This window comes from Durio zibethinus, chromosome 1 (genome assembly GCF_047325235.1).
Source record: "Durio zibethinus cultivar Kanyao isolate XHJ-2024 chromosome 1, ASM4732523v1, whole genome shotgun sequence".
Taxonomy (NCBI): domain Eukaryota; kingdom Viridiplantae; phylum Streptophyta; class Magnoliopsida; order Malvales; family Malvaceae; genus Durio; species Durio zibethinus.
In genome coordinates this window covers 8113506-8129017 of record NC_143162.1, presented here as the reverse complement: position 1 = coordinate 8129017, position 15512 = coordinate 8113506, and the positions used below count along the sequence as shown (strand labels likewise).

The following is a 15512-nucleotide window of genomic DNA, read 5'->3' as shown; positions in this document are numbered from 1 at the left end:
GTATCTCTATATCTTTCATAACTTCACGCCTGGTCCTATCGAAAGTTTAAACAACCATATGGTTACTTTTCATGTATAAGTAATCAATAGGCAGTCTTACTAAAGTTGACATAGGCATGACATTAATAGCAGAGCCATTATTGATGAGGACTTTGGTTATAATATGGCTCTTGCACTTAACAATGATATGTAGAGCTTTGGTGCTTTTCTTTCCTTCTAAAGGAATCTCATCATTACTAAATGCTATATAATTTGGCATTACCATGTTTCTAGCTAAGTGATTTATATACTTAATAGACACATTGTGTGCCATATATGCCTGATTTAACACCTTCAACAAGGTAATTTAGTGTAGTTCAAAATTCATTAATAGTGATAGTAATAAGATTTGTACTAGCATCATGTTCAATTGTTTAACCATAGAGTATTCACTATGCTTCACTAGTTTCAAGATTTCATAAGCTTCTTTTTCTGATGCTGACTTTTGATATTCTTTTTCAGGCACCATTACTAAATTATTTTTTTCTTCACTTACCTTGGCCTTTTCTTTTCTAGCCCTATTTAGTATTTCTAGAGTATAGCATTTTCCACTTTAGGTAATCTCTCTTACACCAGTTATATTGGTAGCATTAGACTTGGGTATATTCTTTTCTTGCTCTTGAACTACCATATCATAGCCATATTTCTATGGCACAGCTTTATTGTCCTTGTAAAAGAATGGAGCAGAAACTTTAAAAGTTACTAGTCTGAGGATGAGCTTGTCTATAATCGACATTGGTTTCTCCTTACAATAAATTGTTACTAGTCATGGGAACAATTTTGGTGGCTTGTCAGTCATAGACATTTCAACACTTCTTGAAACCTCTTTTTTTTCATAAATCTCAATCTAATAAAATTATAAGCTTCTGTATCTTTTGATGAAATTATTTACAGGTTTTAATAGAGTGGTTAGATACCCGACTATGATATTTGTAATTACTGCTTGATACATACCTTTCATGATAATTGTGTGGATTTACTAGCTGTATTACTTCAGTTTTGTATAAAACATCAAATAGTTGATTGAGATGTGTCTTGATTTCTTTTACTTTCTTTTTCATATGACGTTTCTGATCCTCACTTAGAGCATTCATATTGTGTTAGGCCAAGGATTGCCACTAACATTTGGTGTTATTATCCCTATTGTATTAAAGTTTATCATTTCATCGTTGATCAGTCATTGCACCTTATGCTTTAAGGTAGTGTAATTATCTATGAAATGACTAACAATTTCATTGTGGTAATCCTAATAAGCTGCGGGATCATATCACTTAGGATAAGGTTGCTTAAGCAGCTCTAAACGGTTGAAAGCAATCAAGTGGTTGTTGTAAAGTTCATGGTATAATTTCGTATAAGTCATAAGGATTTGATCAAATATGAATTTTTATCAAATAGTTCATAATTTTTATGAACCATTTACTAGGCTAGCATGACAAATTTAGAGTCTTATAGGAGGTTGAGTGTTAGAGCTATACGTACAGTTTGGGGTCTGAAAGTGGGTTGATATGTTAGTGGGTAAGATGGTTATGAGGTAGGCTAATATAGGTAGGGTGAGTTATTATTCGTTAGAAGGTAGTATGGAGAATAACCTTGTGGTGAATAAGGTTAATAACCCTTAAACTATTGTTTGTTAAAGCTCATAGCTTGAGTTTTAGTATTTTTTTTCTTTGGTGCCTTCTTGGTGAAAGCTTCCCCTTCTTTCAACTTACCATTCTTAATGGCATTATTAATGGCATTCTTAATAATTTCATCTAAGATCACTATATCGATAAAACTTTTAATTGCATTCTCTATTATCTTTTCATAATAAAGAGATTTTAAAGTGTTGACAAACAACACTGTAGTCTTTTTTTAAATTAGAGGAGGTTGCACTTGAATAGCTATGTCCTGTCACCTTTGGGCGTACTCCTTGAATAATTTAGTCACTTTTTTCTTCATATTTTATAAAAAAAAATAGTTAGGAGCTAAATTTATGATATGCTGATACTAACTAATAAAGTCACAGACTATATCACTCCAAGACTGAATACGGGTCTTATCCAACTGGACATACCATCCAGTAGTAGAGCCAATAAAGCTGTCTTGAAATACATGCATCAACAACTTCTCATTATTAGCATGGGCAATCATTTTTTAACAGTACATGGTAATATGGGTCTTTAGACACTTTGTATGATTATATTTATCAAACTTTGGAGGAATAATGACATCTAGGATTAAATAAAGCCTAGTAGCATCTACAAAACCATAAAAACCAATTCTTTCTATTGCTTACAACTTTTCCTAGAACATATGCATCTTTCTGTCAGCTATTGAGTCTTCCAATGACTCGTTTTTTTTTTTGTTTTAATTTTTTTATCATCCAGATCAGGGGCTTGGATTAATTCTATTGCCTTTTCAATAAAGACAAGATTCTTATAGCTATGGTAATGCCCTGGATTTGAAGCTGATGGCAATTCAAGGTATGTATACCTTACTTGGTATATGAATTACTGTATGGTGCCTCTTGTGTGGACTGGGTTTGATGTGGCCTATAACCAAGAAGATATAGAGAGTTAGTCACCTCTTGTGATGGATGGTTTTGTTGGCTAGTATTTTCCTCTATACCTTTTCCCTCGTATGGAGTTCCTGCTTGGTGGAGTTATCCTTGAACTTTAAGTACCACAATTGTGTCATTATTAGAAATGCTATGCTTTATGTTTGGTATTTTAATGCATGAATGGACTAATATTATGCAAGTATGAGATCTGATTTATCAATAACTAATATGTAGAAAATATTCCTTATATCAAATGACACAAATGCATAATGTTAAATATGACAATGAAAATGATGCATGACATGATAATGAAAAGATGCAAATGCATAAAGTTAAACAAACAAAATGATTAGATAATCAATATATCACACAAATTATTCTTTTTTGTGTCCTAACTTTAAGGTACATTTATCACTGGGTAAAAATGGCTCTATCTTAAGACAAGCCTCTTAAGTGTAGATTACATGCATGGTTAAATGATTTTGACCATTGAAGGTTCCCAAATTGTTCCTTACATCATTATCTATCACAAACTAGTAAGGCATTCTAATCTTCACCCATCACAGGCTACCAACGAAAAATATTCAATTTAAGTGGAAGTATTTCGTTAGCTATTATGGAGATTATCATCTTATAAAAATGTAAGTACTTTACTCCCTTCTACAAAGGACGGAGCCCGCGTATAGAGTTTATGTAATGCAAATGCATGTGATAGTATGTGTGAAGAAACATAAAATTTTCAATCCCATAAATCAAATGAGAGACAAAAAAAAAAGAAAAACGTCAGTAAACAAACAAATAACATAATCATTACACTTTAAAACCATTAACTTAAAGGATATGATAGATTTAAAATTTTGTGGCCTAACTCTCTATAGATTCTCCAGTAGAGTCACCAAACTATCTTAACATATAAATTCGTAAATCTATAACTAGACTTAACATAAAGAGTCGCCATCAATCTTTTTTTCCTAGGTGTGATTAGCCACCTAATGAATTTATCATTTTAAAGAGCTCCTAAGCTTAACTAAGGGTCTCTAAAAAAATAGGTTATGGTATATTAATCAAAATAGGGTTTAATAGTTCGGTTATATATGAGAAAGTTATAGCACCCTCACATGTCCATTCAAAGGATGATACCATTTTATTTTAAATTATCCTAAGCTCTTGATTCTAATTGTCTTAAATTTTAATTTTTAAATATTAAAAATAATTTTAACATTTTTCATCAATCTGGTAAAACTCTTAAAAATGCTTCATTACCTCAAGAGTATTCAAGAATCTCATTTATTTTCTTGAAGAGGCTCTATCGTCGAAAAAAAAATTTAATTATTTTTTTCATTTTTTGGTTTGTTTTTATTGAAAATATATCTAATTATTCCACCATTTGAGCTAAATTAAAAATATCTTCTCTTTTTAATTTCTAATTTTTTCACCATTTGGGTCTATTTAAATTTTTTTATTTTTTGAAAAAAATAATATGGTAATTATTTTTTTTTTAAGTTTCATTTAAAATTTTTTACCATTTGGGACAAATTTAAAGAAATTTCTTACCTAGAGATTTCTTAAGACATTTACCATTTGAAAATTCTAACAATCTCATCATTAGATAATTATCAAATATTTTCAACCAAAATTTTTATTCGAAAAAAAATACAATTACTTTTATTGAAATTTCATCTAAATTATTTCATCATTTAAGATAAATTTAGAGAAATTTCTCACCTAGAGATTTCTTAAGAAATTTACTATTTGAAATTTCTAATAATCTCATCATTGGGTAATTAGTATTTAAATTTAAAAAAATTTCATTAAATTTTTATTTTTTATTTTTTTTTGGTTTGAAAATAAATATTTATTATTATTATTGAAACTTTATTTAAATTATTCCATTATTTGGGACAAATTTAAAAAAAATTTCTCACCCAGGAATTTTATAAAAATTTATCATTTGAAATTTCTAAAAATTTCATCATTTGATAATTATTATTTATTCCCAAAATTTTTATTTTATTTTGTTTTATTTTTTCTTAAAATTTAATCATGTAAAAATACTAAAAAAAATAAATAAAATAAATAAATAAATAAATACTAAAACAGGAAAACGGCTCGGTTTGGCTGTAGGCAAGAAAAGCAAGTGAAACGGTGTGGCTCACAGCTCAATTTGGCTGGAACCAAGGACAGGGATGCGGGTCAAAAGCAAGTCAAACGCTTGGGTTAGGTTGACTTGAATGGAAACACACGAAACTTGAAGGTTGTTTAATGGTAAAACGACTTCGTTTCGGGGCGATATAAAAGGCAATAATCCTCTTTTTTCCTCAGATTTTCTCTTCTCTCTCTCTCTCTCTTCTTCTATTTTCCTCTCTATCTCTCTTTAAAACCCAAAGAATGTTGGTGGAATCTTTATCGGATTCTAAAAATTTCATTAGAATCTGGGTTGAGTTACCAGAAGTTCATCGAAAAATTCAATCTTCGCTAGAATCTTCAACCGAATTTTGGAAAGTTCACAAAAAAATTCAAATGTCATTGGAATCCTTATCGGAATCTGAAAAAATTTGTTGGAATATGAGAATTTTCTAAAAAAATTTTTAGCAAAAAATCTTCCAGAAAAAATTCTTAAAAATTTTGTACTCTCTAATTACTCTTTCATATGTTTCCTTTTGTATTTTTTTTTTTAATCTTTCTGTGTGTTTTGAGGCTTAATTAGAGTCTATATTTATAGGTTTCAAATCAAGAGAACCCTATATCAATAGAGTTTCGATTCTCTTTAAATTCAAACTTCAATTTTGATTTTAATCCAAATTTAATAACCCCAAATGAACAATCCTAAACAAATCCAACATTCATAAAGCTTTCCTGATTTTTCATTTATTATTATTTTTTAATTAATAGAAACAAGTAAAACCCAGACAGATAGGGTGTCTAAAATATTTTATAAATAAAAACAGTAATCATATAAAATATTTATCTTCTTTTACTGTTAAATGCATCATTTATCGTTTGTGCATTTAGTATTAACAAAAACTAATAAAAAATTACTATTATATATGTCAAAAAGCCATCATATATATTAAGAAGATTATAGTAATTATTCAAGAATTAATATATATAATTTTTTTTAATTAAACGACTGAATCTGATCACGAAATATCTTAAAAATAGAAGAAAACCTAGAGATTGCATTTTCTCGATATTACATTTTCTTTTGAAATTTAAGATTTCATGAATCAAACACCTTATTAATATTAATTAAAAGATATAAATAATTTAAATATTTTTTTATTGATAATATTTTATAAATAAAAATAACAATCAAATAAAATATTTTTTTTACTATTAAATGTATCATTTATCATTTTAAATATTTATTATTAATAAAAGTTAATAAAAAATTATTATTATATATATCAAAAAGTCATCATCTATGTCAAAAAATTATATAAATTATTTAAAAATTAATATATGTAAATTTTTTAATCAAATGAATAAATTTAAATACAAAATATTTAAAAGAAAAACTTTGAATACAGTACTCTTTAAGAAATTACTTTTTTTTTTCGAAATTCAAGTTTCGTCAATCAAAAGTCTTCTAGTATTAGTTAAAGACATAAATAGTATGTGAATGAGAGACTGCCACATGATGTTTCGGCGGCACTTGTCATGCACTGCGGGACCCTTTCGCGTTGAGATGCTTTTCCTATTTATGGCAAGAAGATAAAAAGGCCCGTATCCACAAAAAATATTGAAAGAAACGAGTGAAAAATCCAAGAAATATATATCGTATGTACGCGTGTTGTTGGTTTACCGTTGCTCATTAAGTGCTTTGAAGTCTTGTCATAATCTAATTAGTGACTCGTGGTTCTGACGTCTGATTTTTGTATCTTTTCCGGCCCCAGCTTCTCTGATCAATACTAGTGCTAACACTGTTTGGTTCCAATAGATAGTAATGGCAATTAATAAAGGCAAAAGAAAAATTAAAAGAACTGTCCAGAAGCGAATATATAACCGAAAGCAAAAGCCCAAATTGTTTCTCATTCCATTTCACTATTAACATTATTTTTTTTTAATTAGGACTTTTGCCAATCAAATAAAAGGTATAAGGGTAAAATAAGTCTTTAAATAAAAATTTAATAATTATTTAAATTTTTAATATTTTATTATGAAAAATTAAATTTTTAATATTTTATTTAAATTATTAAATTAAATTGTTTTATTTAATTAAAATTTTGATTGAACAAAAACAAATAATCATTTTTTAAAAAAAATTTAATCGACGAAAATAAGTATTTAAAAATTTAATTAATTAAAAAATAATAAGAATTTAAATTACTTTAATTAAAAACTTTTTGGATTATTTTGCCAATAAAAAATATTTGAGATTTATTTGTTCCTGGGCCGACAAGGAAGAGTTATGGAAAATGCTTCCCTTATTTGGTCCTGCTAAAAGTTTTACTATAGTCGAAAGTTTGGATGGGGATACTCAGTTGAGCACCCAATAGCGGAAGCAAATTATCTCATAATGGAGCAAATAGAATCCCAAGTACCTCACGTAGTGTTTTTGCCGTTTCCAGCACTAGGCCACATCAAGCCCATGTTCATCCTAGCAGAACTCGTCAGCCAAGCCAATTTCCAAGTCACCTTCACAACCACTCAACACAACCACTTCCAGCATTCTGTACCCGGCACCCTAATTTTCAGCTCTTGTCCTACCCTGATAATACACGACCTGGACATTTTGATCCAAATGATGAACAGTCCCAACAGGGTCTTCTTGACTCGCTGCTTGCTGCAAAAGCTGCGGCGAATTCAGGTTTCAGTGAGTTGTTGGTTTCACTACTTACGGAGAAAACAAGGCGGCCTCCTCCCACTTGCATCATAGCAGATTGGTTAATCATGTTTTCTTCTGCTATTGATGTTACCAAGGGATTTCAGATTCCTGTAATCGCCTTTCAAACATCCTGTGCCTACTACACGTGGATGGATTTTCATCTCTTGAAGCTCATTGAAGAAGGGGAAGTTCCATTGCGAGGTTAGGCACATATATAGTTGCTGACCATCTAATCCTAATTTTGTTTTTTTTTTTTTTAATAACATCAAATTTATGCCATGCAAACAATTTTGGGGATACTTTTTGTATCCACAGACGTTTAATTATTGAAAAATATGATTAGTAAAATGATTTTGTTTAACAGGGAAAGATATGGACAAGCTGGTCACTTCCATTACAGGATTGGAAAATGTTTTTCGACGCCGAGATCTATCGGGGTTTTGCAGGTTTGAGAAAGTAATATGCAAAAAAGTCATCGAGATCAGTAATAGTGGAGTGTCGGCTTTATCTCAAGCACATGGTCTGATCTATAACACCTTTGACAAACTTGAAGCACCTGTCATCTCTAAACTTAGCTCTTTCTTGCCTAATAAAATTTACACCATTGGTCCTTTGCATGGTCTGTTTAATAAATATATTAAGGATTCAACCCCTTTAGCTTCAACCTATGGTATTCTCTGGAAAGAAGATAGAAGCTGCATTACATGGCTGGATTCTCAATCAGTCCTTTTTGTTAGCTTTGGGAGCACGTTAAGCTTATCACGCCGCCAAATACAGGAAATTTGGCATGGTTTAGTCAATAGTTGCAGACCTTTCTTATGGGTCATTCGGCCCAACTCAACTTTGGGAGAAGATGATTCAAGTCCTAGTCAAGTCTTAGTGGAGCTTGAAAATATGTCGAAAGAGAAAGGATTGATAGTAAATTGGGCCCCTCAAGAAAAGGTCTTAGCCCACCCGGCCATTGGTGGGTTCTTGACCCATTGTGGATGGAATTCAACCTTGGAGAGTATATATGCAGGAGTCCCCATGGTTTGTTGGCCTATAGGGTTTGACCAACAAGTCAATAGCAGATGTGTGAGTGAGGTGTGGAGGATCGGTTTTGATATGAAAGATACATGTGATAGATCAATGGTTGAGAAAATGGTGAGAGATCTAATGGAAGACAAGAGAGATGAAATAATGAAATCAACGGAAAAGTTTGCAAGACAGGCACAAGACAGTGTCGCGGAAGGTGGATCTTCGTATTGCAACCTGAAGAAGCTGATTACTGATATACAATCAATCATTCCTTTGGCTTGTATCAAATAACTTTAATGTTGTTTCAGTTTTTCTTTTTTTTTTTGGGATAAGTATGTTGTTTCATTGTTGAAACTTTAGACTATGGCAATTAAATAAAGTTTCTTCCTCTTGAGACTACGTTAAATAAACATAAAATTGCTAATTATTAAACAAAGAAAAATTCAATTACATTAATGCAAGTTCTACACTTTTACCTTTTTTATCCTTCCTATCAAAATGTTTGATATTAAAAAAAATCATTTTAATTCAAATTAATCATAAATTTAATTTTAATCAATAATAAAAAAGTATAAGATTTACGCAAGTAAATCCTTTAAATAAAATATGTGATATCTACATTATTCTCAAAGAAAAAAAGTATGGTATTTGGTGTTTTCTTATTATTATTTGAGAAATTAAGAGATTCCAAGCATATTCTTTGAACTAGATCATGCAACAATCATTAAGTTAAATTCTTTGAATACGAGTCAATTGCAAAAAATGCGAAGGCCATTGCCAGTTTGCCACTATAGTCTATAAAACATATTTCTTACTTGGTAAGAACTAGAGATGGGGCAAACACATGTTCTACTCTTTCCCTTCCCTGCCCAAGGCCACATAAAGCCCATGCTCTTCCTAGCAGAGCTCCTTTGCCAAGCTGGTCTCCAAGTCACATTCCTGAACACCCGCCACAATCACTGCCGTTTAAACAACCTCCAAGACCTTTCCAATACCACTCGTTTCACCCCCCTTCATTCCGAGTCTATACCCGATGGACTCCCTGATGATCATCCGCGTAATCTATTACACTTCATGGGCTTAGTATACTCAATCATGTGTGTAACCAAGCCACTTTTCCAGGACTTGCTTATCTCCTTTTTCCACATATCTGATATTCCTCCTGTTAGTTGCATAATAGCAGATGGGATCATGCCTTTTGCCATTGATGTTGCAGCAGAGTTAAAGATAAAGTTATTATTTTCGAACTATAAGTAGTTGTTGCTTGTGGTCTTATCTTTGTGTTCCCAAGATCATTGAGCAAGGAGAGCTTCCATTTCCAGGTAAGTTTTTAAACTGCTCATTTTCCTAATAGTACTATTCTAGATTTTGATTGCAATAGGGACTAAAATCTGGAAAAAATTTAGATAAAATTTTTTAAGTTAAATTTGTAAAGCTTCTTACTAAAAATGATTAAATAAAAATTAAAATAAAAAATTAAAATTAATAAATTAAAAAATCTCGTTACATAGATTATGTACGTTTTAAAAAATTTTAATTTATATATTTAAATAAATATTTTAAATAAAAAATTAATAAAATTTTTATTATTAAATAAATATCGATTAAATTTAAATTATAAATAATATTTTTAATATTTTTTTACATATTATTAATTTTTATATTAAATTTTACCAATCTATCGATTTAAATTTTTTATTAAAATTTTAGTAAATTATTTTTTTTAATTTTATAAACTTTACCTAAAATATTTCATGTGAATTTTGTCCCTAAAATTTTACCAAAATAAAATTGTTACAGATAAATGACTTGGATCAGGAAGTTGGCAGCGTTCCCGGAATGCAACATATTCGTCCCTACTCTTTTGGATTAAAACAATTGGAAGATCCTAAATTTCAATTATTTGTAAGAGAGACTCACACCATGACTCGAGCTTCTGCTGTTATTTTCAACACATTGGACTCCCTAGAAGCTCCTGTTCTCTCTCAAATAATCCATCTTCTTCCCAAAGTTTACACCATTGGACCTCTTCATGCTCTCTGGAAAGCCTGTCTTGGTCATTTATCACAAATTTCTTCATGCAACGGCAACCTGAGGGAAGCAGACCACAATTACATGACTCGGCTTGACTCACAGCCATTGAGATCTGTGGTTTATGTCAGCTTCGGTAGCCATGTGGCTTTAACAAGTGGAGTTTTGGAACGGCCTAGTAAACAGCAACAATCGGTTATCGTGGGCCCTTCGACCAGACATAACAGCTCAAGACAAGAACCACAACCACAACAACGTGATTGCAATGGAGATTGATTTGAGTACATATGAAAGAAGGTCCATTGTAGATTGGGCTCCCCAAGAGGAGGTCTTGGCTCATCCATCCGTGGGCGGGTTCTTGACCCATTGTGGTTGGAACTCCACCCTGGAAAGCTTAGTGGCTGGGGTACCTATGATCTGTTGGCCCAAACTGCCTGATCAATTGGTCGATGGTAGATGGGTGAGTGAGGTGTGGAAGATTGGCCTTGATACGAAGGACATTTGTGATAGAGCAATGGTAAAGAAGATGGTCAGGGCATTGATGGAAGATCAAAGAGATGAGTTTATGAGAAGTGGATAGAATTTCAAAGCTGGCTCGTCAGAGTGTTGCCCAAGGCGGGTCTTCCTCTAGTAAGTTAGAGATGCTAATTCAAGAACTTAAAACTTAGTGACGTGTTTAATATACTGCATGTTTGTTTCATCTCATAAAGAGGATTATATATTAGTTTGTTGATATTTTTATATATTTTTATTAAGATTCAAAGAATTGAAGAAGCTTAGTAGGTGTAACGCAAACGAATATTCTACCTGTCATAACATCTAGATCCAGGGATCTATCGTTAGACATTGATTTTTAGGAGTCGTCACCAATCTTTTTTATCTAGGTACGATTGGTCACCTAAAGAATCTGTCCTTTGAGGGAACACCTAAGTTTAAGGGTCCCTAAAAGAATAGGTTCAGGTCTACTAACCAGAACAAGGTTCAAAAGTTCGGTTACATGTAAGGAAGGTTATAGCACCTTCACAACGCCCATCAAAAGATGGTACCAGCTAAAATTTATGTTATCCAATGAGCTTTAAAATTTTATCGAGTAATTAATTATTAGAAATTATTCTCAATTGACTCTAATACTTTTAGCAGAAAATTGAAAAAATTCTCTCACTTCAAGAGTATGCAAGAAAAACTACTGTTTCACTTGCAGAAGTTCCGTCGTCGGATTATTTAAAGAAAAATCAAAATCAAAAGGAAGGAAAGGATGATTGTTCTTGTGCAGGAAAAATTGATACTTTCAACTTTTCTCCAAAAATTGATTTTTTGAAATTGATTTTTTAAGAAAAATTGATACTTTCAACTTTTCCTCAAAAATATTTTTGGAAACTTTGGTTTTCAAGGAAAATTGATATTTTCAACTTTTCCTCAAAAAAACCTTTTTTTGAAATTTTATTTTTAAGAAAAATTGATACTTTCAACTTTTTCTCAAAAAAAACCTTTTTTTTAAAATTTTATTTTGAAGAAAAATTGATATTTTCAACTTTTCTTCAAAAAAACATTTTTGAAATTTTATTCTTAAGGAAAATTGATACTTTCAACTTTTTCCCAAAAATATATTTTTTATTTTTATTTAAAGAAAATTGAATAATAAAACAAAATAAAAATGAAAATAAAATAAAATAAAATAAAATAAAGAAAAGTAAAACAAAAATAAAAATAAAATAAACATAAAAAGAATATTAACTAAACCTAATCTAATAAATAAAAAAAAAATTCAAAAAAAAAAAAAACCTGGAGCGGCTCGGTATACGGCTTGGCTCGGCTCGGCTCAAGGAAGAGAAAACGGCTCGGAGAAGCGGCTTGGAAACCCGGCTCGGCTATCAGCTCGGAGGGGGGTACACACGCGGGTCAGGATGCAGGTCGACGCTCGGGTCGGGTCGGATCTCGACAAAACGCGCGGATCCTCTGAGTCACTTAAGGCCAAAACGACGTCGTTTTGGGAGGGTATATAAGGCTCTTCCCTCCGTTTTTTGGCAGAACGCTCATCCCCTCTCTTTTTTTTTTTCTTTTTCTCTCACTTCTCTCTAAACGGCTGAAGAACTCCGGTTGAATATTCACCGGATTCTGGGATTTTTCGTCGGAATCTGAGTTTTTCGTCGAAAGTTCACCGGAAGTTCGTCGATTTTTGGGATTCTTCGTCGAAAACTGGGCAACTCATCGGAAACTTCAAGGTTGGCCTGAATTTTCGTTGAAAAATGCAACCTTCACCGAAAAATTTAACCGAAATCTGGAATTATCAAAAAATTCCCAAAAAAAAAAAACGTCAAAAATCTTCAAAAAATTTCTGCTAATTCTCAGAACCCTTCTAAACCTTTTCTTAGCTTTCTATACGCCCCTTTTCTCTCAAATCAGTAGCTTTGCTCACTGTTTTTTTCTATCCCCTGTTCTGTTCCAGGAGGTCCCTTTTTATAGGGATTGATCAGGAGTTCCTGATCAATCTCAATTCCTCTTTGGACGGAGATTCAATCTTTGAATCCAATCTGGACTCTTCTGATTGAATCCCCATTCATAGTAGGATTCTTCATCCTTTAATCACAGCCTCAAAAAAAAAATCAGATAAACGAAAAAAAAAACAGATAATTAAAAATAAAATAAGATAAATCCAAAAAATATTACAAGATAAAAAAAAAATAATAAAAAAATTATAATATAATAATAAATATATAACTATATAAATAAAATACATATAAATATTAACAGAAAAATAAATAAATAAATAAATAAAGATATACATATATTAATACATAATAATAATAAATACATAATAAAATACATAAAATACAAAAGAAATAAAAATAAAAATAAAAATAATACAAAAAAAAAAATCGAATTAGGCTTACCCATTTGGGCCAGGCCCAATTGATCCGGGCCTGGATCAAATTAGGTGTCTACAGCTGCCCCTCTTTGCACATTTTCTGTGAAACAAAAATTGCGCAAAGACGTAGACACCCAATCAAGACTCAACTCAACATTGTCATTTTTTATTTTTTTTTGTTTTTTGTGTTTTTTTTATTTTTTTGACCAAAGCTCCTCTAAACAGAGGCTCAACGACTTTGAGAAACATAAATTGCTCCTCTAAACAGAGGCACCACGACTTTGAAAAGTAAATTGCTCCTCTAAACAGAGGCACCACGACTTTTGGAAAAGTAAATTGCTCCTCTAAACAGAGGCATCACGACTTTGAAAAGTAAATTGCTCCTCTAAACAGAGGCATCACGACTTTGAAAAAGTAAATTGCTCCTTTAAACAGAGGCACCACGACTTTGAAAAGTAAATTGCTTCTCTAAACAGAGGCACCACGACTTTGAAAAAGTAAATTGCTCCTCTAAATAGAAGCACCACGACTTTTAGAAAGTAAATTGCTCCTCTAAACAGAGGCACCACGACTTTTGAAAAGTAAATTTTTCCTCTAAACAGAGGCACCACGACTTTTGGAAAAGTAAATTGCTTCTCTAAACAGAGGCACCACGACTTTGAAAAGTAAATTGCTCCTCTAAACAAAGGCACCACGACTTTTGGAAAAGTAAATTGCTCCTCTAAACAGAGGTACCACGACTTTGAAAAGTAAATTGCTCCTTGACAGTCATGTCCAAAGGAGTTGAAAGTTGTGTTTGAAGGAATTTCAGGAGATTACACCCAAAGGTCTTATAAATCAACCCTGATACCAAAAGACATCCTATTTCAAGGATTAGGAACTTACCTAACAAGCTTTTCCTTTTTCAATTTTGTAAAATATCTTGATATCTGTCTTCTCTATGTGGGATGTTGGAACACTCCTGCTTCTTGAATTTATACACTATACTTTTCTGAAAATAGTGTATGCTATGCAAATGCATATGAATTTCAATGCATGCTATGCAAATGTTGGCCAATTAATTCCTGTTCAATGTATGGTACTCAAGTTTCTCAAGCTTTCTCTTGGGCATCAAGCCTTTTGATTCTTCAAAGATCCAATTACACTGCTCTTCTAAGATTGAACCAGTGTAGCTCTTAATTGTTTCTTCCACTCATAATCTTCCTGTAAAAAAAATCTCTTCCCAGATTCAATGTTCTAATCAGAAACTGAACATCTCGATTCTGCCTTTATCACTCTTGATTTATTCAATGTAATGTAAAAATCTTTTTATGTTGTTATTCATTCATCAATCATTATTTCAAACTCAAAAAGTAAGAATGCATTTGCACATTTCTTCCATGGTGAGGTACTAAGAAGAAAGGAATATGAATGGTTGGGAAACAGTCATCAGAAAAAGGCACAAAGAATGAAATAAAATATTTTTTTATTAACAAAATGTTGGCAAACTTTGGCCAAGAAAGAATTACAAGGATAGGTATGGGGACAAAGCCCAAAATGAACAATCAGATAATCATGATAACGCATCTCAAAGTTTTTTCCTGAAAACTCAACCCTCTGATGTATTTAACAACTTGGAACTCTTCTGAATTTACTAGCTTCCATATCAACGGACTTTTAAATTCGATGCTGTATTCTCCTTATCTAAACTGCCTTTTCAGGTTTTCAACTTAGACAAACCCCCTATGACTCAAACCGTCCTTTTAGGGTTTTCGTCTTGAGTCCTCATTTTTCATTCACTTTTTTTTTCATTTTTTATTTTTTTCATTTTTTATTTTTTCAAGCATAGCATTTCTTCACAGCATCAGAATTTATATGATGGGGTAAATCATTTCCATCTATCTCAGTCAGTATCAGCGTTTCACTCGAAAAAGCTCGTCTCACCACATACGGTCTTTCCCAATTTGGAGTCTATTTTCTTCTACTATCGTGTTGGATTGGGAGAATTCTTTTCAAAACCAACTCTCCTTCTTGAAAGCAACGGAGTCGAATCTTCTTATCATGAGCCCTCATCATTCTTCTTTGATATAGCTGACCATGGCACAACGCAGTCAATCTCTTTTCTTCTATGAAATTTAACTGCTCATAACGTTCTCGAATCCATTCAACTTCTTCCAACTCTACTTCTTTTAAGACTCTTAAAGAGGGGATCT

General features: G+C 31.7%; 1 protein-coding gene and 1 pseudogene across 2 annotated transcripts; both read left to right on the top strand.

Annotated features, from left to right (window-relative positions):
• The first annotated feature begins 2488 nt into the window (after nt 1–2488).
• LOC149520326 (7-deoxyloganetic acid glucosyltransferase pseudogene) lies at nt 2489–8839 on the top strand (annotated as a pseudogene). The gene is made up of 3 exons (XR_016327070.1): nt 2489–2501; nt 7068–7607; nt 7771–8839. The product of XR_016327070.1 is annotated as a 7-deoxyloganetic acid glucosyltransferase pseudogene (transcript).
• A 415-nt stretch (nt 8840–9254) lies between these two features.
• Nucleotides 9255–11034, top strand: LOC149520325 (7-deoxyloganetic acid glucosyltransferase-like). The gene is made up of 4 exons (XM_089742694.1): nt 9255–9655; nt 9715–9745; nt 10224–10710; nt 10763–11034. Exons 1-4 carry the CDS (start codon nt 9255–9257, stop codon nt 11032–11034), a joined length of 1191 nt encoding a protein of 396 aa, XP_089598820.1.
• The last annotated feature ends 4478 nt before the right edge of the window (nt 11035–15512 follow it).

Bases quoted from the DNA above. Each gene is read 5' to 3' on its own strand.
- LOC149520325 (XM_089742694.1), top strand. From the start codon at position 9,255: ATGGGGCAAACACATGTTCTACTCTTTCCCTTCCCTGCCCAAGGCCAC. The intron at 9,656-9,714 runs GTTATTATTTTC...TGTGTTCCCAAG, and splicing joins GCAGCAGAGTTAAAGATAAA to ATCATTGAGCAAGGAGAGCT. The intron at 10,711-10,762 runs GTGATTGCAATG...GGTCCATTGTAG, and splicing joins AGAACCACAACCACAACAAC to ATTGGGCTCCCCAAGAGGAG.